The sequence below is a fragment of the Orcinus orca genome, chromosome 1 (genome assembly GCF_937001465.1).
Source record: "Orcinus orca chromosome 1, mOrcOrc1.1, whole genome shotgun sequence".
Lineage (NCBI taxonomy): Eukaryota > Metazoa > Chordata > Mammalia > Artiodactyla > Delphinidae > Orcinus > Orcinus orca.
In genome coordinates, this window is record NC_064559.1 from 197,952,124 (window position 1) to 197,979,126 (window position 27,003).

General features: G+C 49.2%; 1 protein-coding gene across 5 annotated transcripts in view; it reads left to right on the forward strand.

The window, feature by feature from the left end:
- The window catches only part of CAPZB (capping actin protein of muscle Z-line subunit beta), a 136,176-nt gene that overhangs the window by 55,801 nt on the left and 53,372 nt on the right, over positions 1-27,003 (forward strand). For all 5 annotated transcript variants that reach the window (XM_049700611.1, XM_033433122.2, XM_004272477.4 and 2 more), the window contains exon 2: positions 5,847-5,936. In XM_049700611.1, the coding sequence (XP_049556568.1) occupies positions 5,880-5,936 (57 nt within the window). In that variant the 5' untranslated portion in view covers positions 5,847-5,879. The remainder of the gene's footprint in view (positions 1-5,846; positions 5,937-27,003) is intronic.

Genomic DNA, 27,003 nt, shown 5'->3' on the forward strand with positions numbered 1-27,003 from the left:
CTGCAGGGGGCTGTTGAAGGGCATGGTGGGTGTGGTGGGTGCGTCTGCGCTTAGACTGGGAAACAGTGCACAGCCCACTAGAAGGACTCTTAAAGGCCCTCTCCCCAAATCCCAGACCATGAGGTTAAGTGAGCAGACTAGCTTGCACAGACATCCAGTGACAGGGCAAACTTTGGACTCTGAGCTCCTAATTCCCAGTTTCTGTCCTTGTTTGCTCTTGTTTGTATTTTTTTCTATTACCTTTAAAAAATATTAAGTGAAGTGAAACTGTGACAGTGAAACGGAGAGCTCAGAAATAAACCCATGCATATATGATCAATTAATTTATGACAGAGGAGGCAAGAATATACAATGGGGAAAGGACAGTCTCCTCAATAAATGGTGTTGGGAAAATTGGACAGCTACATGCAAAAGAATGAAACTGGACCCCAGTCTTACACAATACACAAATATCAACTCAAAAATATTTAGATCCTTGATAACTATAAAGGAACATATTAACATATATGTAAGTTTAAGCAACATGATATTATGAACATCCTTGAATCCATTATTCTGTGCAAGACTTAGATGAATAGCAACTTTCGTCTTCCCCTAGTGGCTTCTTGCCTTATAACTATTCTTCTCACTCTTCTGAATTTTGTATTTAACATTCTCTTGTCTTAGCTAATAAGAAAGAAAGCCTTGCTATATTGGTTTAAAATACAGACATACACACACACACACGCACACTGTGTGTATGTATGTGTGTGTGTGTGTGTGTGTGTGTATCTAAATAACAGTTCAGGATTGCTGGGTTTTGAGCATCCTAGGTCCTAACCCTTGGACTTGCTTCCCCTCCCCCACCATCATTCTATTTCTGGGGCCACTCATGTTGTACGTAGCTGTGGACCATCCATGTTTTCTTCATTCTCTTGTGCTGTTTCCCGTTTGGGACCCTCAGGATTTGGGATGACCCCCCCCACCCCCCAAGCCAAGGGCTCCGGTTAACTCTAATTTTAACTTCTTACAAGCTGTCATTAAGCTTTCCCATGTTGCGTGGCTTATGGGAAGCTTTTAGTCATTTTCTAATTTAATGCTAGTTAGACATCCTTAGCCTTAGAAATTTGTAGTGAGTATTTCCTATTAAGATTGTTGGGATTAATGCAAAATACAAGTTAGACCATTTTGCAGTAGTATTTTAGTGCTTTCAACTCAATCCAGTCAGAGGACTGTCCAGAAGGAAGCCTTCATGCTACCGGCACCCTTGGAGGGTGCGGCCGTGGTCAGCATATTGGGGTTGGGGGCATGTGAACAGGCTCCTTGGAAGGGTTAAAATAGTGTCTTTTCATGTTGATCTTCTCTGGTCAAGTTATGACTTTTCTTTTCCTAGATAATACACTACTCAGTTTCTAGTTAATCCCTTCTGAACATCCCACTGTGTTCTGGATTAAAGGTTCAGCGTAGAATTACTTTACTGCTGGTGGGAATGGAAGATGGGACTGCCATTATGTATGCTTCCATATCGTTTTCCATGGTGGCTACACCAGTTTACCTTCCCACCAAAAGTGTAGGAGAGTCCCTTTTTCTCTACATCTTCACCAACATTTCTTGTTTCTGATCTTTTTGGTGATGGCCATTCTGACATGTGTGGGGTATTGTATCATTGTGGTTTTGATTTTCGTTTCTCTGATGGTTGGCGGTGTTGAGCATCTTTTCATGTGCCTGTTGGCTATCTGTGTATCTTCTTGGGGGACTGTCTCTTTTTTTTTTTTTTGATATTGAGTTGTAAAGCTAATTATATATTTTGAATATTAAAAAATGATTCAGTGTAGCTAGGCTTATATCTAAAATTTTTTTCTAGTTCTCAGGAGTATTGTTAATATCCAGTTGAGACAATTTCCAAAGACCAGCCGTTTTTAGGGTTACAGGTAGTCTGTGAGTTAGAATTGTATGTAAAATGTTCTGTGCCGTTTTCTGGGGCCTTAGCTTTGACCAGAGTTTGGGAGAGTGTAGTCCCCAAAACAATCCTTTTAAACCAAGGTTTCTCCAACTTGGCTCTACTGACATTTGGGGCCAGGTTGTTGGGGTCTGTCCTGTACATCGCAGATGTTTTGAAGCATCCCTGACACCTACCCATTAGATGCCAGTAGCTGCCTTTCCAGACAGTGATGGCAACCGAAAACGTCCTCATGCATTCCACATGTTCCTGCGGGTTGGTGGGGAGGGCGAAATCAATCCCAGTTGAGAAACACTAATTCACACCTTTGAAAAAAAGAAAAATGACTTGATTTTTTTTAAAGCAGTTTTAGGTTCAAAGCAAAATTGAGCAGAAGGTACAGAGATTTCCCATATACTCTGTGACCCCCACACATGCATAGTCTCTCCCACTATCAGCATCCCCTACGAGAGTTACAATTGATGAATCTACATTGACATGTCATAATCACTCAAAATCCATAGTTTTCATTAGGGTTCACTCTTGGTGTTGTACATTCTATGGGTTTGGACAAATTTAAAATGACACATACCCACCATTATATATAGTATTACATAGTGTAGTTTCACTGCCCTGAAAATCCTCTGTGCTGTGCCTACTGTCATCCCTCTCTCCCTTCCATCCCCTGGCAACCACTGATTTTGTTACTGTCTCTATAGTTTTGTCTTTTCCAGAATGTCATATAGCTGGATTCATATAGAGTATGTAGCCTTTTCACATTGGCTTCTCTCACTTAGTGGTAGACATTTACGTTTCCTCCACATCTTTTCATGGTTTGATAACATTCCCTTGTCTGGATGCACCACTGTTTCTTTATCCATTCGCCTACTGAAGGCATCTTGACTGTTTCCAAGTTTTGGCAGTTATGAATAAAGCTGCCATAAGCTGTTGTGGGTAGGTTTTTGTGTGGACATTAGTTTTCCTCCTTCCTCCCTCCCTCCCTCCCTCCCTCCCTCCCTCCCTCCCATCCTTCTTTCCTCTGCACCAGGTCTTAATTGCGGCATGCGAACTCTTAGTTACGGCATGTGGGATCTAGGCACGTGGAATCTAGTTCCCTGACCAGGGATCGAACCCAGACGCCCTGCATTGGGAGCGTGGAGTCTTAGCCACTGGCCACCAGGGAAGTTCCTGGATGTTAGTTTTCAACTACTCTGGGTAAACACCAAGGAGCGTGATTGCTGGATTGTGTGGTAGGAGTATGCTTCGTTTTGTAAGAAACTGCCTACCCGTCGTTGGAAGCGGCCGTGCCGTTTTGCGTCCCACCAGAGTTACTGTCGCACCACCTGCCTTTCAGCTTTTGGCGATAACAATTCTGGATTTCATTCATTCTAATAGATGTGTAATGGCACCTCATTTTAATTTGTATTTCTCTCGTGGTGTAATGTTGAGTTCCTTTCATGTGTTCATTTGCCATCTGTGTATCTTCTTTGGTGAGATGTCTGTTAAGGTCTTTGGCCCATTAGTTTACACCTTTTAAGTAGTTTGACTTGAATCATTTAGGGTCTTCTCTTCTTGCATGGCTGAGGGAGCACATAGCTGTTTGTGGAGTTTGAATACCTAGCTCCAGATGAGAGCAACAGGAAAGATTTCTGGGTTGGGTCGAGTGGGGCAAATGTTATAAAATACTTACATTTTAAAAAGTAAAACACGTGTTTGCACACATACACAGAAAACACTCCCAGTCAAATGTGTACTACTGCGTATTAAACAATTCAGTTATTAATCAGATCATTCCAACAACCCTGTGAAGTAGATACTATTCCCATTTTATGGATTATTGACCTTAAAAATAAAACAGCCAGTTATTTTACCAGTAAAATGGATTTATTCAGGAATTGCAGAGAATTGCAATTCAGGGATGGAATAGCAAAGACTATAGGCAAGTTCAGAAAACAAAGAAGAGGAACATTATAGAGAAAAAAGAAGTTGGGGTGAGGGGGTTGCTTAGAAGGAATGTCCATCAGAGGAAGGCGAGAGTTCAGGGTGGTGGTGGCTTCCCATTGCCTGGGCTCGCTGCTGGATAAGGAGAAATCATCTTTCCTCCGGCTGGTAATACAAGGTCCCTCTCTTCCTGTTGGGGTGTGTAATTGATGCCTAGTGCTGGTGCTCGAGAGCTCCCCCTTCTGGCCTCCTGACTCCATTTTAAATGTGGTTTCCTTTATTCGGTTTCACAGGATAAATAGAGGTTCCTGGAGGTTAAGAAATTTGCCCAAGGTCCTAAGTTAATGAATGGCAGAACAGAGCACTGAATATAAGTCTCTCTAGTGTCAAATCAGTTTATCTGTGTTCTTGACCCTAGAAGTGCTGTTAAAATGTCTTCCCACGTCAGCTGGCCACACGCATGTCTCCGTGGCCTTGGCTGGCATAGAAGGCACGGACGGCACAAGTAGGGAACACCTGGTTGCTAGAATGTTTCACTAAGGAAAACAAGTGCTCTAAGGTTTCTGGAGTGTGTGTGTGTTTCTTTGCAGGGTATAGCTAGTTTGTTGTGTGTCCCAGAATAAACTGTCACTGATAACCATCTTGAGCAGGGGACAGGTTTTTTGTTTTCTTTTCCAAAAACAGCCTGCTGTATATGCCACATCGATTACCTGGGAGTGAAACTGCTTCCAGTTAACTTATGTATTACGTGTTACGTCTCTGGTGTATACAAAGTGGGTCCTTGCGTCCCACAGCCTGTTTGTGGTTGATGTACCTTGAAGTGCAGATGGTTGGATTCAAAGGTTATATTTCATTACCGCCAAATGTGGCATTTCCAGGATTACCTTGTATACTTTATAAAGATTCTTAAGCGTGTTGATGTAGGGCTTTCAAAAATCCTGAGATTGGTCTGAGCAGAGCAGATTCAGGATACAAATCAGGTAGTGCCTCTGGTTAGTTGTGTTGGGGGCTCCATGCGCCTTACTTGCACTTCTTAGCATTGCGTGCAGTGGTCTTCATCATTTTCCTGGGCCCACCTTTCCCACCTTATTTCTGGTTGCTCCTCTCGAGCCTCTGGCCTTCCTTCTGTGTTACAGCCCACTGTGCACTGAATCAATACTCTGCACCCTACCAGACGCTCTACCGGTCTCACCCCCGCTCAGTTCCTTCCTTCCTCTCTCCATTACTTATTGCATGTTTACGGTGACTGGCACGTGGTGGCTCTCAGTAAATATCTGCAGCATGAATATCAAATGAAGAGATTATCTTGAGAACGAGGGCAGTCTTTATCCTCCCGCGCCCCTGCGGCAGCACCGACCCCGATTTACACACTTGTTGTTCACTTTGCCAGCGAGCGCGAGCTCTCAACTGTAGATGTTTCAGGTCTTGGTCTGTTTTGCCGGGGCCTGGCGCCTGGGAAGATGGGCCCAGCCTCAGTAGAATGACTGAAGCACTTAAACGTTTGTGCGCATCTTGCCGCTTGTTCTTTGCCTGGCTTTGTCCCTGGCTTGGAGCTCATCAGGGAACCTGGTCAGGTGACATTTCCTGACATTCATGTCCAGGTTACAGCAAAGAACAGTGCCTAACCTGCTGTTCGAGCCTGATCACTGCAGGACCAGTTGGGAGTTAATACGTCTGCCGGTCTGGAGAGCTGCTGAAGGAAGTTGATGAGGCTTTGAGACGTGGACTGAGCAAGGCAGCTTTCCAGACTCTCCAGCCCACTTCCACATGCTGAACTGTTTTTTGGATGCCTCCACTTGAGACAGACACTGCCATCCGGGAGGGACTGGCTAGTCTCCCGCCAGGAGCTGTTCCAGAGGGCCCACTGCAGACCTCTTTGGTCTCAGGGTACCTGGGCAAGCTGCAGCTGCCAGAATGCTTTTGAAAGGGGGGTTTTGGTGTTTCTACTGGCAAAGTGACCCAGACACTCCTGTTTCTCCTTTGACAGAGTGATCAGCAGCTGGACTGTGCCTTGGACTTGATGAGGCGCCTGCCTCCACAGCAGATCGAGAAAAACCTCAGCGACCTGATAGACCTGGTATGTGCCTTGTTCGTATGGTTTTCTTTGGGGCTGGGGCTCGTACTAGATTGCTTTTGTGTACCCTTTTCCACACACAATTCAGATCACACAAGAAACCTCCTCTGTCTCCAACTAGACACCACCACTGGGTTATGAGATTCCTCCAGAGAGGAGATGGCTTTCCTATGATTGTCATTCTTTCAGTGCCACCTATGTAAATCGAGCCCAAGACAGGAGCTCTAAAGTGGATACTGCCTGTCCCTTTCCCCCAGCTGCCTTCTCTTCACTCTTAGAAGCTTACCTTTAGGCCTAGGGAAGAAGAGGCCCCACAAATCCAGCAGGTGTTCAGCAGTGCCTGGTTCCAGGCTTTACTAGTCTCTTTGCCATTGTGGAAGTTGCTCCAGCCAAAGCAGTACAAAAATCTAGCCTCTCAAATGCTTTGGTGGCTTCACTTCTATTTTGAAATGGCATAAAACACAAAAATGGGCTTTTAAAGAGCTCATCACATCTACTTTTTAAAATATTTATTTGTTTATTCATGCATATATATGGAATGATTGGTCTCAAAATGATGCCAGAGATTAACTGGCACCATAATATTACTTGAAAATGTTCAGAGTATTCAAAAACACCTATAAAGCTATGGTAAATAATGAAAAGAAGTAAAATAAAATCAGGCCCCAAGAGCCAGCCGAGTTAGTAGATCATTTGGCCGGCGAGTTCTGGCTCCGGGTCAGAACCTGAGCCCTCCCAGGTCGTCCTCTGTTCTTTTCACTGTGTTCCCCATCTTCTTGGATGTCATTATCAATTGCCAACCATTGCTCATCAACTAGATGTCTTTTAAAATAGTAGCTTGAAAACTTGTTCATATGCTGTAGTGATACATTTAGTTCCGTTGTATGCATTCAGAACAGTTTTACTAGGGGAAAACGTTACTGCAGGAGACTCATGTCATTCACAGATGAGACTCCGCAGCAGTCTGCAAGGTCCGTTGTGCAACTATTTGTGTATTTATAGAGACACAGACTCCCAATGAGAGGCAGCTCTTTGAACAGAGTCGAGCCTGTTGATGGAGTTGTCAACTTGCTTGCTTTTCCGTGTAATAATTCAGGAAATGAGGTGGAGGAGGTTTCTCAAGGTACATAGCCCTGACGAGAAAGCCAGCTACAGGTGCTTGTGATGGAAGCACCAAAGCTACCTGCCCAGCCATTTTAGATGACTGTTAAAGAACAGAATGCTGAATTGTGATGCGAGCTAATGGTGTGTGTTGGGGGGGAAGTGCCACACCCAGAGCCCCGGGGCAGCGGCGGGGGTGGGGGGGCGATGTAGATGGCTGAAGCGGCCTTGATGTAAAGAAGAGGGCTGGCTGGCAGGCGCTTTGCTCCCGTCGCGTCTTGCCCTGTGGGGTCTGATGCTCTGCGGCTTGTTCTCAGGTGTTTCTGGGGGCGCCGTACGTACATTTGGGGGTGAAAGATCCTAATTTTTAAACATCGGCTCAAGCCGTGGACGGTCGTGTGAAATGTGAGTCAGAGAGACGGTCTCTGTTGGGAAACGATGGAATATGAAGTTGGATGGGCAGGAGGTATCCTTGGAAGTCGGCAGGAGGGCTTGGATTTGGTGTGGAATTGCTGCCGTCAGCCCACATCCTGCACTTTGGACACGGTGTGTTGTGCTAAGCGTTTTCCTCGCGTGGCCTCATTTAACTCTCAGCAATCCTGTCAGCTAGCACCGCAAGACGCAGCCTGGGAAGTGCGGTGTGGCTTGTTTTTCTTGGTTGGAGAGTTTTGGTTGAGCAGATGCGGAAGTGGGTGGGCAGAAGCCATGGGTAGGACCAGGTCCCTAACCTGGTCAGCTGCAGAGGCTGATGCTGCGTTTCCACTGAGCATGACAGTGTGCCCGGCTGCGTTTGAATTTAGTTTGCCAATTCAATTATTACTGTATTTTAGAACTAGACCAAGAATAGAAGTAAGAGATGAGCAAATTCTTCTCAGTAGAGTCTTCTTGGTGTTTCACAGGCTATTTTGTTCTTATGGCAACTGAAGTGTTTTCCTATAGCTGTGTCGCTTCTCTGTGACTCGCTCGTCACTGTTGCAGAGATGTGTGTGTAGCTACTTCTGCGGAAACCTGGTCAGCTGGTATACCAATTGCTGTCTATACCAATTTTACTTGGGCTCAGCAGGGAAATTACAGCATTGATGGTGAATGAAAGAGCCGTGTCAAGAGCCATCCTTCACCTTGGCCAGATAATACTGGGTGAGAGAATCGTCCTGAGGGTTTAGTTTGCAGGAGGACACTTGGACCCAGGTTGACATCCCACACTGTATCTGTTCCTGATGTGCGATGTGTAGTATGTGACGTCCCAGAGATGACTGTCAGAGTGCGCTGTTTTCCCACGTGTAACATTGTCATCCGTAGAATGTGGCTGGAGAGGGGGTGGAGGCAGATGTAGGTTGTGGGGTCGGCAGCTGCCGTTTGTTGAACACCTGCTGTGTTCTCTGGACTGAGCTGGACGCTGCTGTTGTGTTATTTCTCATTTCATCTAGTTTTCACAGCACCCCTCTAAGGCACATAAGACCGCTGCACCTTTATTGGATGATGTAGACTCTGAGGAAGAAGCAGGGTGGTACTCTGGCCAACCAAGCAGCACCGGGAATCCTCCTGCCGGGATAACTGCTGGGTACCTTTAGGTCGAATCACTTACACTCAGAGCACCAGATTAAATATGGTGTGTCTCCCTCATCTGTCGGTCTTTCCTGTTTGGGGGGAAAATGTTAAATAATTTAATTCATTTCTAATCTGAAATATTTTAAACATAGATGTATTATGGAAAATAATTTAAAGTTCACATAATTAAAAGAAAACCAGAGACTTGAAAGACGTTCCCTACTTTGAGCCGGGCCACTCAGACTGCGCAGTTCGCTCTGGTCCGCTGCTTCCTGGAGAGCCTGGAAGGCACCGACTTGCCCTCGCCAGGTTGTGCAGGACCCGCCTTGAGCCCCATCTACCTCCAAAGGCTGAGCAAGAGGCCATGATGGATTCCCATCATCCAGGATGGGCCGGGGAGTTGGTATTCTCATTAATTTTTTAATTTGAAGTATGATGAGTTTCGAAATGGAAGTGGAGCCTGACTTTTCACTGAATTAGGGTCTGGTAAGGCATGGCCTCGTTAAAGCTATATTGACATGCTTCAAAAGCCGTTTGAGGCCCCTGCTATGCACTGTAATGCATAAGGAGCATTTGGGTTGGTTTTGTAGTCCTGGAAATTACTCCTTTGAATGTTTTTCTTTCATCACTGCTATTTTTCTTCCATTTTCCCTGGGAATGACTGGTTTTCGTTTTGTTCTGTTTTTTTGCTGTTGTTTCTTTTCAACTGGATTTGCAAAATTCTTTCTTTCCTGTAAGAGTCCATTCGTGCTGAGTGTACTGCTGTGGCTCTGAAGTTCACTTGTAGTTTTAGTTCCTTCCCAAAGCTGTAATTTTAGAAAACTCGCCCTGTCACGGGTCTCCTAGAAGCAGTGCATCCGGGCCTTTGTTCCGTGTAATCTGGGATCAGTCAGACGTTTTCAGAGCGGCTAACGCCCTGGCCCCGGTGCACAGCACTGCAGTCACTCCTCCCGTGCTCACCTGCCGCAAGTAATGACGGGGAGGTGGAGGTTGTATTCTAAGACTGACGAGAGTGTCCGGATTTGCCAGCAAACCCCATGAAGGGAACGGCCTCGCTTGGATGTCGGCGCCAGAGAAAATGTGGGGAACTTATCCGGTCCACCAGTGGTCCAATTACAAGAGAAATGTGGCGTATGCTTGGCAGCTAGGCCGAGGCAGCCCGATTTATCAGGCCAGATCGGTTTTCTTTTCTCTTCTTTCCACTGTCAGAGCTTTTGCTGCTTGGAATTATGATGCCTGCTCTGATTGGTGGGAAATGACCTTCCTTTGCAAGATGGCCAAAACATCATTTTATTACATATTAATCCCATTGTGCTAGAGTGAAGCCAGCCGAAATCCGTTGTTAAGCTGTTTCAGAAATACCACAGGTCCATGTGGGCCAAGAATCATATGACGTTAAGATGCTCCCTCGGCTTCCTAAACTTTGACCTTCTATGGCTTTACTCTGCACACTGGCAGCAAGAGCCAGAACTTCTCCGCTGGGGTGTATTTTGAGCCCTGAGCTGAGGAAGGAGTTTGTTTCTGCAAATTGGCACCCAGCAGGCCGCCATCCTTTGCCTTTTTAAGAGCAAACCAAAAATAGACCTAAATCTGTTTAACCAAGTGGAAGAGTCTTTGCTTGCAAATGTTGGTCACTTCATTTTTTTTTTTTTTTTTTTTTTTTTTTTTACTATCTTAACCTGAGTTTTGGCAACTCAGGTTTTTTTGTTTGTTTGTTTTTTTAATTTTGGCTGTGTTGGGTCTTCGTTTCTGTGCGAAGGCTTTCTCCAGTTGCGGCAAGCAGGGGCCACTCTTCATCGCGGTGCGCGGGCCTCTCACTGTCATGGCCTCTCTTGTTGCGGAGCGCAAGCTCAGTAGTTGCGGCTCACGGGCCTAGTTGCTCCGCGACATGTGGGATCCTCCCAGACCAGGGCTCGAACCCGTGTCCCCTGCATTGGCAGGCAGATTCTCAACCACTGCACCACCAGGGAAGACCTCGGTCACTTCATTTTTTAATTCCTTCTCTCTACTTTGCTTATAGCCACCCGAAGATCCAGCTCTTGGGTGTCCCCCAACGAGAGGGAAAGCACCCAGGCCATCCCGCCAGGCCTGTGGGTTAGAGGTGGAAGAGCCATTCTGATGCTCTGACCAGGGAGTTGAGAACTTGATCGGTTTTCATTTCAGCATAGTTCTTTTTAGCAAGCAGAATTGTCCTCCAGAAATAGAAAGGGCAGCCTCAGCAGTGCCTGTGCTTGGAACAGCTCACAGAAGCTGTCCGCCTGTAGGTACTGCTAGGTCCGCAGGGAGATTACCACTTGACAGGCTAGAAGGCTGGCGTGCACGGGGCGCACCTAGACGTGGGGGATCCTGAACCAGTGAGTGGAGACCTCCAGCTGGCGCTGCCAAGACCTGCTCTCCGTGCGGGAATTAGCCCGTGGAGCCAGGCTCACACTCCTTTGTGACTGAAATTGAGGCTGATGTTATTATTTAACAGTCATTAATATCATTGATTATCTGTCTCATCTCTGCTAAGCATTGTTAGTTTCCAGTCCCTAATAGCTGAACCTAGGAAATCTGGAACTGATTTTCCCAGTGATAGCTGTGTGGGGTAAAACTCACAACTCAAACTCAGCTCTGTCCCCAGAGGTTGAAGATGTGCCGGGCCCGGGGACCTTAAGGCCAGATGTGATCTGGTTCATCTGTGGTCAAGAGGGACCAGGCCCGTATTTTCTTCTTGCCTGGCTTCCCAGCTACCGTCACTGTTTAAAATAGTCTCGTACCAGCATGTTTTCCTCCTTTGTTTCAAAGGCAGCATTTAAAATGTCTTCTTTCTGAAGAGGTCTTGGACTAAATAGGCGAAAAGTGAGTGGATTCAGTCAACACTTACTGAGCACCTCCTATGAATCCGACACGGTGCTCGACCCGGGAAGAAGTGCAGCCTTTCTTCCTCGTCTTCTCTTCCACGGGGAAAAAAAATGCTGGGATCCTAGAGCTTGATCCGTGATAAAAATGACCTTGGCCGGATCCTCTCAGCCCTTAGGTCTGGACCAGCTAATCAGCTCTGAGGACAACTGTCAGGAGTTGCAGAACTGAGTTATTCTTCCTACAAGCATTTAACATCTCCCTGTGCCAGACACCATTCTGGGTGCCGGGGGTACGAGATGAAAGGCCTGGCTCCGCAGAGCTGATGTTTAGTGGGGAATTCAGGCAAGATTTTCTGGAAGGCGGGAGGCTTGGCCACTCCAGCTTTGCACGCTGTATCTCCCTCACAGATCACAGCAGGCACGATTATTTGTCTTCACTTCTGCGGAGAAGTAGTCTCGGCTCTCCGGTGAGTTTCGCCCTCCCTTCTGCCTCCTTGCTGGCCACCTTCCGCCTGGCCTCTTACTGTTTCTCAGATTCTTTTCCCAAAGCATTCCTGACAAAGTGTTCCTAACAAGAGCAAACACTTATCTTTGGAGTTTTGAGGGCAAAGCCAAAAGTGGCTGCCTCCAGCAGAGAATTTTATGTTTTGTCTTTTTAAAAAAGAATTGCATCCCAGTTCATAACATGCCCACATGCAAGACATTTTAACATAAAAAGAACGCTTTCTTCACCGAAGCCTCGAGTCCAGTTGGCGCTCCAGGAAGTAGGGCACTCCATCCCAATGCCCTGGTGCTCTGGGACCTTGTTGGAGGTGCTCAGCCGGGCTTTGTGACCAGGCCTGCCCACAGTGTTCCGTTTCCCTGCTGTCGGCCCCTAGGAGCCGAGAGGAGAGGGGCTCCCGACCCTGGGGCCAGGGCTCAGTAGGCCCGCCAGGCCCAGGCGAGTACCTGGGCAAGTTGCCTGTGGGTTTCTGTTGGAGGTGGGAGCACTTGGCGTCCACTCTTGCATCTGTGGTGGGGTCTACAGGGAACCGTTCTCCCCCAGGCCAGATGTTGTCTCTGGAGCAGGCGCAGGGGAATGGATGGAATAGTCGGTAATTATGCAGGGACCCCTGAAAACAGTCTGTCGCACTGATGTTTCTGAGCTCGTTCTGAGCTTTCCTACAGGCAGCTGTGCTGCAGTTTCGGTTTTACAGGGCGGAAAAAGCATTCCAGCCAAGGGCCCCCAGCAGTATTTTAATGAACTCCATGCCTTGGGAAGTTGTGGTGAGCCTTTCCTGCAAACGTCTTGCTCGTCGAATGGGCTGCGGCCGTCGTGACTAAAGCAAGGCCGGGGGGAGCAGACCCCGACCCCGGGCGCTGGGCCGGCCCCCTGTCCCCCCGGGCGTCTCTGCGGAGGGAGGCGGCCTTTCACGACCCCAGCCTGCTGCTGAGGCGAGGACTCTGCCACCTGAGGGTGGTTTATGTCAAGGTGGAGCTAGGCAGCCCTTCTAAACTAGGACTAAATGTCGTGATTTGCTTAGAAAGAGGAAATGGGGCTTCCTGGGGGGCCCTCACCCGACCCCCGCCCCCTTAGATATGGCCGGAAGTTATTTGAAATTCTGATGAGTTCTGTTATATGCAGAATGATAGACCCTCATTTGATCCAGTTAAGGAGGACGTGAATTGCCTCCTGAACATGCAGTCCAGACCTGTTAAAACTTGAAACAGAATGAATAAAGGAGAAGAGTACAGGGTCATTTGCTTTCTTGCGTGTGTGTGTGTTCCTCAGGGAGCAGGGGCGGCTTTGCTCCCGGAGACTCTCCTGAGCATTCTAGAACAGTCGCAGATATCCCACTGTGGCTGCGGGCTTGAAATTCTCCAGAGCTAGGTAATTGGAAAGTTAGTTGTCTCCCATCCCCTTTAATGTCAGCCACCCAGTGGTATGCTTTTGTTATTTTTCATAGGATACTATAGAGTTCAAAATAAAAATTATTTTTTGTTGGGTCTCAGATTTAGAATTTGCTTCTCCCCTCTTTTCATTCTTCATAAAATCATTTTCAATGGATGACATAGGAAAATAAATTGCTTTTCATGGAGATCCATCAGATGTCAGAAGCACTGATATAAATGGTCCTCGTTATTAGTACATTTCATCCATTACCTTGTTTAATCTCCACGGCCGCTCTGTGAAGCGAGTGGCGGGGGGGGGGGTCCCCTTTTATAGATGAAACTGAGAATGCCCCAGCACCCGATGAGTCCCATACCTGCTCCGTGACCGAGAGGAGTCTTGTCTGTTGAATTGCTGTCTTTAAAAATGAAAACATTACAGTATGTCATTTCTCATAGGTCCTGCTAGGGCCAGACTGTCTTCTAAGGTGAAACTATAAAAGACATTTGTGATGGGGGCAGGGTAGGCACCGTGGAACTTGTTAGGTACCTCAGGAAAAAAGACGTGTAGAATCTCTCTTCTGTCTCTCCTGGTATGAAGCCCCTTCAGAGTTTGATGAGCAAAGAAACTGATGCTGATTCTGCCTGGCCTGGCTGTTGGAGCAGTTGTGCCGAGGTGACTACCTCCACCCCCAAAACACACACACACACACACACACGCACACACACACACACACACACGCACACACACACACAAACGGTGTGCACTGTGTGTGTTGGGGGGTGGCGTGCTCCTTACAAAAGCATGTTGCGCAAACCCAAGTAGTATGTCCCTATCTCTTCTTCCAGTTGATTAAGCCAGTCTAAAAATTTTAGGAAAAGCAAGTTCTTGCACTGCAGGATCTAAAGGGATGGGTCCGGAAAGTGACTGCTTTTAAATCGAATGTACCAAAGTCAGCATACACACCAGCATAAACCGGTTAGAATATATACGGTGCCAGGGGATGGGAGGGCAAAATCCCACTTGTAACAGCAGAACAACATGCCACCTAGGAATAGGCTTCCCACAAGGCAGGTCGGCCGTGCGTGAAGAGCTGCACAGGTCGGAAGTAAGGGCAGAGCGGATGCGGTCCGAGAGCTCAGAAACAGGCCCCGGGATGTAAGAACTTAGGGTGTGTTACAAGTGACAGTCACCGTTCAATGCGAGAAAAGAATTGATTCTTCAGTAAAATTGCTGGGACAGCTAATAGTTTTGAAGGAGAACAAGCTGAATATCTACTGCACGGCATGTACTCATACTCCTGATGGATTAAGGAACTAATATTAAACGAACATGAAAGAATCAGAGGGAAAACGTCAATGACGTTTGATGTTGAGGTGGGGGGGAGCCTTTATAAGGCATAGAAGCTAATGCCAACGTGGTGGCTTTGAAATATGCAAATTTAGCTTAAAAGTTTAATTAAAAAAAAACCTTAAAAGGCAAAGAACAAACTCTGAAAAATAGTTGTAGCCTCTGGCAAAGACTGTATCTCCTTAAATCTTCAGAAAACACCTTCTGAGGTTGTTGCTGTCATCCGTCCCTACTAGGCGGAAGCAACAGCAGGGCCTTCGGCAGCTTGTCCAGGGTCACCAGGTAGTGGTGAAGGAGCCAAGCTGTGAACCCAAGCAGCCCAGGGCCCTCAGCCGCTGTGCACCGTTGCCTCCACTAATGAGAAAAGTAGGAATACTGTGGGGGGCAGAGCCAAGATGTACAGGGGGGGCCGTGCAAAGGCCTAATGCACAAACGAAACAAGATAGGCTGGCTGGGAGAGTCTCCTTCACTGCTGACCCCTGTTTCTGCTCAGTGGATGGATTCTATTTCCTCCTGGACGCAACTTACACTTTTCCCGACTTTCATGAAATTGGTCAGCTCACCTTGGTGTTGAGTCTCTTGAGGAACAAGGACAGCGAACAATTGAGGAAACATGGCGCATTCTAATTACCTTCTAGGAGCTTCTCCTCCAGATTGTCATGTTAAAGGTTCTGAGAAGTCCTACAGTTAGCAAAGGAAAAGGGAGAAAAGAACCCATTTTCCTTTAACTCAGCATTTCTCTAACTCACTTTCATGCAATCCGCTTTGGAAAACACTGGTTTCCTGGAAAGGTTCATAACCTACACGTCAGATGACCTGGATTCTAGATCCTTTTGGGCAGTGGTCCTAAGTGTGATGTTTAAATTTTCATAACTGTTTGGTAAAGTGTCATGGAAAGAAGCAGCTTTTCTTGTTGCTTTTTTCAAATAGAGAACTAATTCCTTCAATAGGAGAGAGAAAGCGCTGCGTACATTAAGCAAGTCTTATTGGAAGCCAGGAGGCCTGGGTTGTGGCTTTGGGTGCCACCAGCTTGCTCTGTGACCAGCAGGTCTCTCTGGGTCTCCGGTTCCTCCTCTGTGAAGTGAGGGCCAGATGGTCTCAGGCCCAGGATCTGAGTTCTGCTGCCCAGCACTAAAAGAACATCACCATGGATACCCTGTGTCGATGTCACTACTTTCAGGGTCCCCTTTTGCTGGCAGAAGAGGCATCGATTTCTCTCGGGTCTCTGAGAACATAACCTGCCCCAAAGGGTAACTCTGGGGAGAAAGGCGAGCAGGTGGGGCCCCTGGCACCCCCCCTCCCCACCCCTCCGGTCAGGCAGAGCGAGGCGGACCCAGCTTGAATCCTTCCTCGGCCGCCTTCCAGCTTTGAGAGGCAGGTCACCTCACCTCCCAGAGTTGCCTCCAGTACACAAGATTGGCATAAGAAACCCGCGTTCCCGGGGCAGTGAGGGCTTGGGAGTGTGTATGAAGTGCTAACGTGTACAGGAAAGACAGGTGCTTAAAAAAATGCTCACTGATGCTTTTACTACCTCCACTGGCTTCCTAGGACCTGTTGGCTTAACCCCCGGGTTCTGCCTGCCTAGGGGCTGTGCCCTGACGTTCCAAGCAGCCTTCCCGGCTGTTTTCACAGGTGGACACAGCCCCAGCTTTGACTTGCGTGGGGGTGGGGTGTTATGACCCAGCTTACGATTGTAAGGACTTGATTGGTTTCACCTGGAAGGGAGGCGGTGACGAGGCCCTCCATTGTAGATGGGCTTGAACACCCACCGCTCCCTCACCCGCCACCTTTCCTGAGTTCTCAAGTTGGGATCCCCGCACGGAAAGCTGGGAAACGACGTTGCCCGCCTCCCCAGAGCCGTTGGAAGGGGCCAGAGTCAGACTGTGGCTGACGGGCTTCGTGACTAGTAATAAGGCCTGTCATTCCACAGAGGCGGGGGTAATCTGAGAGCACACTTCTTGGTCTGCCCCGGCGGGCGTGGGTCTCTTCCACCCCCTTGCTCATTGATTGGGCGGCCACTCTTCTCACTGCTCCAGGTACTTGGATGGTCTTACAAGGTGGAGAGGGGTTTTAAGGTTGATCTCACTGTCCAAGGACAAGCCAGCTGGCATTGTCATCTGCCAGGTCATTTGACCTCATGACCTTCACTCCAGCCATCCAGGGGTGCCACCCAGGTACCCCCCTGTATATCATCCAGTACAGGCCAGCTGCGAGCTCTGAGTCCCCAGGATCCCTTTCTCTATTATCCAGTGTCGTGCTTTCTCACGCCTTCACTTGCATTCACTTTACACTTGCACCTTATCAAGACTGCTCATTTCTTGTCCCTGGCTTGAACCCCCGTCTCTAGTTTTTATCCTCCTCCTTCCCGCTGCCAGAGTAACCCCCAGGCACCCCTTTTCTCCAGCTGGAGAACCCCCAAGTCCATACCTGAGGGTCTTTCATAGGGAAGCGGCAGTGGTCCTCTATTCCATGGTTTCTGTCCCCTCTTGAGCCTCTCCTGAGTCTGCTTCTCGTGCTGGGGAAGCTGTTTTAGCATCTCACCTGCTCTTGCCTGTTCATACCCCCGGTGCATGTGCCACCAGCCAAGGAGTGGAAGTTTGGGGGGTGGGCTGGAAGCAGAGTGCCCGGTTATTTTGCACTCTCCTTCGAAACAGATTGGTTATTTAATGGTTCCCTTCTCCCCGTCCCCCACCTCTCCCCCTTACCCCGCCATTTGCCACGTTAAAGCAGCCTATTTTCGTATACTTGGAGATCAAGCTTCTGTAAAATTCTTGGTTAGGTGTTTTTAGGGCAACTCTTAGTCTGAGACCGGATGGCCGACATGTCTGCTAAGGAGCAGTGGGATGTGATTCAGTTGAACGCCTTGCAGTCTGAAGCCCCAGCCAAACTCTGCTCTCATCTTCATCACGTCTTAGCTGTGTGTCCTCGGAGCCTTGACTTGCCCGTCTAGGAGGTGGGCCTGACGACCCTGACCTCGAGAACTAGAGATCGTGTGTGTGAAGCTTTAGCATAGTACCTGGCTTAGAGGGGCTGCACGGGGTTCTGAGGTCACGTCAGATTTGCACGAGTGCAGTGTGGTCAGTGTGCAAATGATAATAAAAACCGTGCTGGTCTCCTGGCTTGAATTGATAACCATCAGATGCCAGAGACCGTTCTAGATGCTTTACACATTTACCACAAGGTTAGTCTTCTGTAGCCCCATTTTACAGAGGAAGAAACTGAGAAACTTAATGAGTTGGTCAGAGCCTCACAGCTGATTAGTAAGCAGCAGCGTCAGGGTCCGCAGGCCCATCCAGTCAGAATCCTGCCCTTCTCCTGCCTGCTGGCTCTGCCCACAGCTCCCCTTCTTTCCCCAAGGAGAAAGAACAGCTTTCTCCTTGTCACTGCGGGTCACCAGCGGACGGACGGCTGCCTCTGAATGCAGATATTGTCACAGTAATTAGCACCAGCAAGACGCTGTTCAGTCTTTACAATAGAGTGTAGCTTTCCCCTTCCCACATTGACAGGGCGTCCTGTTCGGGTGTCTGGTTTAAGCCGAGATCCTGACGGAGACGGAAGCGTCCACGGTAATGCTCCCATGGACCCCACCTCCAGGCAGCGGCTGCCGCCACCACCACCCAGCGGCACCGCCGTCCCTGTTTTTTTGTTGTTGGGGGATTGGAGGCGGGGGAGGCTTCCCATTGCTCGCATAAAGGAGTAAGAGCTTCAGAAAGGGTGCAGGGGTGAGGGATGATTCCGCCCTCCTCCATTTTTGGGTCAGTGGCCCTCATCAGGCCGGACACTTTTTATTCATTAGTCGGACGGTTCACGGTTGCCCCTTTGCCACATCTGTTGCTGCCTTCCTGGGCCCGTCTCACTCACAATTAAGGTTCATTAGAGACCCTGTCAATCACAACATGCACAGAACCTGCCATGAGAGGCCTCACGCAGGGGCCGTCCAGCCTGTGGCCCCCTTTGCACATGATTACTGACCAAACTCTGGACGTGTGGTGAGCAGGAGAAGAGGTATGAATGGCACTTGTGACACTCCAGACTTTCGGGTCCTAGCGGGCCTGTTACCTTCTATGTAATTGAAACCTTCAAGCTAAGAGCAGAATTGATGTTAGAGATGGTGGTGGTAGGAGTTATGTCAGATGGAGGCTTTGGAACAAGTATTTGACAGCAGGCTACTCAGAGGAGAGATTTGAAGCCAAATAACAGAAGAGATTTAATTATCGTTAATCTCCCTGTCCCCTCTTTCTGGAATGTACAGGCACACTTAATTACTGTTGACTGGAAGCTTAAGTAACACTCTGGGTTCAGAACAGAACCCTTTAGGAGATTTGCCCCAGGCTGAAAACGATTATCCTTCACTCGAGTGGGTTTTCCTCTCTTTCTGACTGTGTGTCAAAAACAGTTGGGAGTAGGGATGTGCACCAGGCAATGTAAGTTGCTCACCTACTGCTGCCTCCCCAGCATTTTCCTCCCTGTTTCACTGAGCTTCCTGTTTCTCAGCACTGTGTGTTAGGGAAGCCACATCTCCACAAGTTGTGTCACGCAGCAGGGGTTGGCTTAGAGCACTTCCTGTTGATGGTGTGCTGTAATTTTGTACTATTAGCACCCAAGGGCCCTCTGGATTGGAAGCACCTGTGGGATGTAACCGCGCACGTCCGTATCTCCAGACCCTGCGCAGTGCCTGGCCATGTCTTCGATGCTAAATAAATATTAGTTAACCATCCAATAAACTCGCCCATCCCCGAACTCTGCGAGGGGAGGAGGCATATTATGCTTCCTATGCTGCGTCATCTGAGGCGGAGAGATGCAGGGAGACAAAGATGCTGTGAAGCTGAGACGTAACACGGGAGACCTCAGCCCCGCGTGCCCAGGGCCGGTGGCCCTGGCAGGTGCCAGTACTCGGAAAGGCGGTAAGTCATCTTGAGTCTTTAAGACCACGGGAGTCTGAGCTCGCGGCCTCTGGGTGTGCCCTCAGTTATCCAGGTGACCTTGAGTAGGCGACTTCAGTTCTCTGTGCCTCAGTTTCCTCGTTTATACAAGGAAGCGAATGATGACTTTACCTCATTCTCAAAGAGGGCAGCTGTGAGGACTGAGAAGCGTGGCTCAGGGGCTTGGGGTGGTGTCGGGTTGCAAGTGAGCGCTCAGTATCAGTGCTAACTGCTGTGACGATGAAAAAGAAGATGCTGGCCAGCTCTCCTTGTGCCTTGATGACAGCAGGTAGTGAGTGGAGGAGGAGTTCAGTGACACAGCAGCTTGAATCCTTGGCCTTGCCCGGTAGAGTTCAGCTGTCCTTTTAAGGTGGAGTGTGCCCCTTGCCGGAGTGCTCTGCTTCTCCCAGGGGGCCCGGCCCGTGGGTGAGTGCTTCCTGATCAGGCCCTAGGAGATGCTGCCGGCTCCCCGCCGGGAAGCAGGCAGTGAGGCAGGCGGTCTCAGGCCTCCTCAGTCTTGACGCCAGCACCTCTAGTACTTAACCTCGTGGGTCTCGACAGTGAAGGCCTTAGTAAGCAGGCGTGTGACGGCTGGGGGTCCAGGAGAGAGGCAGGCCCCAGCGGCATTGGGTGCGGCTCAGACAGTTGGAGACCAGTGGAGTGCCCAAAGCGGTCACTTGGAAAGAGCGCTGCCCACCCCCGTCCAGCCTGTTGGCTGAAGGTGTGTTGATCCTCATGTTAGAGCGGTCCAGTGAACACTCTTGCTGCTACCCCGCCCTAGATCACCGGCTGCCCCTGCCAGCCTCTGGACCTCCGTGCCTATAGCCCCCCACCTGCCCCAGCTCGCTTTCTGCAGCCAGAGTAGCCATTCCACACGTGGTGCCGGTCATGACCCTCCGCGGCCCTTCACGGCTCCGCAGTGCCATCAGGGCCGAGCCCAGACAGCGGTCTGGGTTTGAGAACCCTTGAAGGGGCCCCGTCCACCCCTCCTGCCTTCCCCACGGCCCCTCTGCTCCAGCCATACTGACCTGCTCTAGGGTCTCCCAGAGGCCCCGTGGCCTGTCTTGTTGGGGCTTTGTCTGTGCCGTCCCCTTTACTGGGAACACGTCTCACACCCACCCTGCTTGTCTGGCAGCCTGCTGCTTGGGCCCCACCCCCTCCCACCTCATCACCCGGCCACGGCGCTCACCTTTACTCTCTGCGGGAATGGCTTAATTATAGGAATCTGCCGCTGCCCACTCAGCTCTCTGAGGGCAGGGATCTCATGTCTGCTCTGTTCACCTTTGTATCCCCAGTGTGTGCCACGTGATGGGCACTCAGGGAAGGCTTGTTGGAGCCCCTGCTGAGTGCTAGGGCCTGAGCCGAAGCCCTGGGGGTCAGAGCGATAAGTGCAGTGAGGTTTGTCTTCAGAGCTCGCACGGTCATGGGGCGGGAGGGGGAGCAGATACCCAGGGGGATCCACTACAAGGATTCCCACGAGAGGAGCGTAGAGTTCTGCGGAAGCACCACCGAGGGGCACCAGGCCCACCCTTGGTGGGTGGGTTTCAGGGAAGGCTCCTCGGCGTAGGTGGAGCCTGAGACAGCCTAACGGGGCGCTAGGCAGGGAACCAGCCAGGCCGAGACTGAGCAGGGGCAGTGTGTTTCCGTCCCGATCACAGCCCGTGAACCGATGCCCGATGAGCCGTGGGCACCGGCTCAGGCCTTGTGGATCGCTTGCCAAAAAGCAGGTGATGGGCACACACTCCAGTTCTGCTGAGGATCAGCTGTTGGTTGCTCCTCAGACTTTCCAGGTGGATGAGGGAAGGGACGGAGATGAATCGACTTCAAGATTAGGGCTGGGAAATGGGCCTTTTTCTTAGGTTACTCCACGTGCCCGTCTGCCTCTGGAAAAGCCCACATCAGCCCTCCCCTGGGAAGCAGTGAGCCTGCTGGCCAAGTGCTTTATGGAGCTGCCAGTGCCACCCGCCTTTATCTTGTCTGATCTCACAGAGACCTGGGACTTTCTGAATCCGATCAGTCAGGCGTTGTGTCAAGTCTGGGCGCCTCCTTTGCAGCTCTGGTCAGTAACGGCTGCTGCCCCTGAGGGAACCCAAAGTAAACTCGTGACTTTCCGCTTTTCCTGAGCTCTTAGTTTTTGGTGGTGGAGAGGGCTGCAGAGTCTATGCCTTTGTTTCTGGTCCTTGTTGCCCTTACAACTTAAGATGTGGTAGCTCTTCTTGTGACTGCTGGGAATGCTCACACAGGGTGTCCTCCAAGGTAGAGTTGAATTACCTGTGCCCGGTGCTGCACTGAATGTCACCATGTCCCAGAAGAAGAGTATCAGCATGCGTGTCGGCTGTTTGGGGAAAACCATTGCTTCTGCTCCCGCCTCTTGGGAGTCCAAGTGGTCCATTTGGATGGAGCAGGGGATATCATTTTTGCATTTTATTACAGATCATTTGTCCAAGTGCAGGATATTTAAGTCCACTGGAAATACTGGTGAGAGTGCTATATAATAACGTGCAGAAATACAGTCCCTAGGTCTGGGCGGGGGGGTGCCCAGGGGTTAGTTTTCCCTTGAATCATGTTTTTGCCTTAAAACTCCTTGACAGAAGAGCTTTCCTGTGTGCTGTCTGTGGGAAGCACCCTTAGGAAGGAGAAAATCCAGCCTGTCTTCTCCCACAGCCCGGTGGTCCTCTCCTGTTGCTTTAAGGGATCACCGGGACCACTGAAAGGTGGCAAGGGGACAAGACCACGTGCTTCCTTCTGGGTGAGAGTGTCAAGCAAATTGGAGCTTGTTGATTACCCCATTGCTTTCCACATTCTTTCCATTCCGGAGACCACGGGGAGATTTGCCGATGCTCCACAGGCTTTGCAAATCTTTCCCTAATTAAAGGGCCTCCCAGCTGCGTGCATAGCTCTTCTGCCTCAAATCTCTGCCCTTTGGTGTTTGTGTTTAAAATTCCATCTTTCCGAAATGTTTGCCACTCAGCAAGTCTCCTTGAAAGCCCCCACTCTTGTTTGAGGGAAGTTTTTTTCCTTTTTGGCTTTCATTCTGCCTCTCTACAATTTAAGTCCCTTTGGAGTTGCGTGCACGGATGCTCTTTGGTTATTTGTCGCTGTTAACCTCGTTGTCTGTATCTCACAACGGCACTGGGAGGTGGCAGCGGGTGCTGCTGGTGGCCATGCTGTTGTAACTTGTAGGTGTGAGGACAAAAGAGCTTCGTCCTCCAGTGCTTCTGTTTAACGGGAGCCGTGCTGCAAGGCCAGGGAAGTACTTTAGAAGGAATCTGACCTAGGGAAGGATCGGGATGTGTTAGCAGGAGGCTAAGCTCTCCCCAGGTGAAGAAGATACCTGGCCCTTGTCAGCTGGAGCCGGAGGCACAATTCATCAGAAATGCACAAAGACCCCTTCCTTGGCCTCGCCCTAACAGAATTCTCCAGTAGAAGGTCTGTCTAGCACCTGCCTTTCAGGAACTGTCTGGCATCCTGTTGCTGGGGGGTGCTCAGAGAGCAGAGTTTTGTGAAATGCTCGGAGAGCTTCCGTGAAGAGGTCTGAAGAGTCTCTCTCTTAAGTTAGATCCTGCCCTCTGGTTGATGAGAAATACGATACAAGTGAGTTGGAGAGAGACTCCACTTCCCAGGACAAGAAGAGGCAGAAAGCGTTTCCTTTCTGAGGGCCGTCAGGAAGCCCTGCGAAGGCTGGCAGGCACTGGCCCTGGAGTGGGAGTGCCCAGGTCACGCCCTTAGAGCATGTCTAGTTTGGGAGAGAGATTTAAACCCTTGAGCAGAGCGTGGCACACTCAGCCCGCTTTCCCCAGCCTTGGAAGTCGGCCAAGAACAGGGTCAGTGAGGAGCAGCTGCGGGTCCTGCCGGCTCTGGGTTGAGGCCACCCGGCAGGAGCCTCAGATCAGTGAAGGGGACACTCAAGTTGATAAAGTTCTGTGCCATGGGGAGCAGGAAATCTGGGCTTCCCTTTAGGGAATAGAACTGGGGCAGGGGCCTCTGGGTGCAGGAGAGCACTCCTGGAAGAGAGAAGGGGGGGTGGTAATTTGGCTTTTACAAATAGAGAACTTTCCTAAGAATTTTAAATTTGAACTGGAATTCAGGAGCGAAGCGCATGCAGTCACAAGCATTCTTCTTCTTCCCCTGTCGTGGGTCATTCACGTGTGTGCACCTTGGAGACAGGCCCAGGGCTTAGTCAGTTTGAGGTCTCACCAGGTACCTTGCTCAGTAGACATTTTGTTTTAGGAAGAACGTCACAAACTTTTTTTTTAGAACGTCACAAACTTTTGATGAGTTCATACGGCCATATCCTGGATGGTCGTAGAGATGATAAGTAAATAAACCAAGTCTTGCGCTATGAAACTTCGTAGGCTCTTAACACTGAAATGAACCTTACTGGTCATCTAGTCTAGTGGTTTTCAGACATTTTAAAAATTAGTGGAGCCCTCTTTTCAAACTAAATCTTTTTTTTAATAAAGTTTTTTTGGGGGACTGCGTTGGGTCTTCGTTGCTGCGTGCGGGCTTCCTCTAGTTGTGGTGAGCGGGGGCTACTCTTTGTTGCAGTGCGTGAGCTTCTCACTGCAGTGGCTTCTCTTGTTGCAGAGCACAGGCTTTAGGCACGTGGGCTTAGTAGTTGTGGCTCACGGGCTCTAGAGTGTAGGCTCAGGAGTTGTGGCACACGGGCTTAATTGCTCCGTGGCATGTGGGATCTTCCCGGACCAGGGCTCGAACCTGTGTCCCCTGCATTGTCAGGCGGGTTCTTAACCACTGCGCCACCAGGGAAGCCTCAAATTAAATCTTACAGCAAACTTGAATGGATCATGTTGGGCCCAGACTTCCCCTCTTACTCTTTTACCACCTTGAGCCCCACCAAGTGCCTCTCCTCAGCCTTGGAGAACCATGACATCCATCTTTTTCAGTTTGGGTCCATTTTATTTTATTTTTTTTTTAAGATTTTTTTTGTTGTGGACCATTTTTTTAAAATAGATCTTTATTGGAGTATAATTGCTTCACAGTACTGTTAGTTTCTGTTGCACAACAAAATGAATCAGCCATATGCATACTCATGTCCCCATATCCCCTCCCTCTTGAGCCTCCCTCCCCTCCTCCCTATCCCACCCCTCTAGGTCATTGCAAAGCACGGAGCTGATCTCCCTGTGCTATGCGGCTGCTTCCCACCAGCCAACTATTTTACATTCGGTAATGTATTTACGTCGATGCTACTCTCACTTCGCCCCAGCTTCTCCCTCCCACCCTGTTTCCTCAAGTCCATTTTCTGTGTCTCCTTCTTTATTCCTGCCCTGCAACTAGGTTCATTAGTACCATTTTGTTGGGTTTTTTTTTTTTTTTTGATTCCATATATATGCGTTAACGTACGGTATTTGTTTTTCTCTTTCTGACTTACTTCACTCTGTATGAGACTCTAGGTCCATCCACCTCACTGCAAATAACTCAATTTCGTTTCTTTTTATGGCTGAGTAAATATTCCATTGTATATATGTGCCACATCTTTATCCATTCATCTGTTGATGGACATTTACGTTGGTTCCATGTCCTGGCTATAGTAAATAGTGCTGCAGTGAACATTGTGGTACGTGTCTCTTTTTGAATTATGGTTTTCTCAAGGTATATGCCCAGTAGTGGGATTGCTGGGTCATATGGTAGTTCTATTTTTAGTTTTTTAAGGAACCTCCATACTGTTTTCCATAGTGGTTGTATCAGTTTACATTCTGCTGTGGACCATTTTTAAAGTCTTTATTGAATTCGTTACAATAATTGCTTCTGTTTTGTTTTTTGGCCCCGAGGCATGTGGGATCTTAGCTCCCCGACCAACGATCGAACCCACGCCTCGTGCATTGGAAGGCTAAGTCTTAACCACTGGACCGCCGGGGAAGTCCCTGGTCCATTTTAGAGATGAGGAAACTGAGGACCAGGGCAGCTATGGCTCATCTGGTGATCTAGCCCCACTTCACTGAAGACCCACCTCTGGCTTCCAGGCTGGTGATGCATCCCTACCATGTGCTGCATTAATTTATTCTCACGTAGAAAGCTCTGGGTTGTAAGGGTCATTAGCCAGAGAGATACAAGAGTGAAGAGAAAGATAACCCTGCCCCTGGTTCCTGATGCCCGGAGTCACTTTTTACTAACCTGAAACTTAGGTCATGTAACATATTCTTATCTGCTGGAAACCCCAATTAATGTCTTTGTATTTGCATTGAACTTACAGTTCCCTGGAATATGCCTGTGCTCTCTGCCTGGAATATTCTCTCAATTCACCTTTTTTTTTTTTTTTTTTTAAACAAAAGAGATAAAATTGTGATTATGTAGATACAATTCACATACTATAAAATTCACCCTTTTAAAGCGTGCAGGGGCTTTTCAGCATCTTCACAGAGTTGTGTGGCCGTCAGTGTTCCGCGTTCCACGCTGCACTCCTTTGACCAGATGGGCACTCCTGCCTCTCAGTCCCGCCGGCTTCTCTGTGACCTCTTCTGCCACATACGTGCTTCAGTTTTTATAACTGAGCTCAGGTGTTAGCTCCTCAAGACATGTACCCCGGCCTCCCCTGCTCCTCTTCCCCTCCAGAGAACCTCTGGGCAACCCCCCTCGTTTCCATAGCATCCAGTACTTCCCCGGTCCAGAGCACAGAGCACGCTGGGGCTTCACTTGTGCCCTGCTCTCTCCTATTAGACTTTGAGGATGGGGATACTGTATTTAATCCTTCATACGTTAGGTAGGTTTTCTCTGGAGGGTTTGGGTTTTACTTCCTAATGAGCCAAAGTGGAGAAACAGGAGCTCTTGATCCAGGAAGACACAGACAACGAAGGGGAGACATCCATTACTCCTGAGCGGATCTGACTGTTTCCCCAATAGGAAGAGTTGCAGATTTTTCTTTGGCCGTGAGTGGTCGTTTTCTCTGGCTGACTTGGTGAAATTAAAACAAAACCTTGATGAGACATCCATCCAGTGGAAGGAATCCAGTGTGAAACGTGGCCAGCCAGCCAGGATGATTTTTGTGCTAAGGGGGGAAGAAAAGCCACCGACTTGTTCTGGGTGTCCCTCACGTTAACGTGGCACATCAGTGCTGGCCCCCACCCCCGCTCAGACTCACGTGCCACACACGTGCTCGCACGGCATGAACGGTTCCACTTGAAAGGGGCCAGCAGCATCACTGGGATTTTGGTGGACTGTTGCACCGTCTGGGTTGTTTAGAAGTCTGTGGTCTTGAGAGTTTGGAGAGACTATATGGTGGAAAGACCCAGGACTGTGGCATGTGACTCAGTGGTTGCGTGGCTCTGAGCCTCGGCTGCTGCCTCACGAGGTCCTTGGCCTCCCCGGGTGGCTCTGAGGAGTCCTGGGGTGGGATTGCATGGGTTTCTTTGAATTCTGGCTCTGCCACCTGCGAACTGTGACCTTAGCCAAGTTATTATACTTAACCTCCCTGTGCCTCA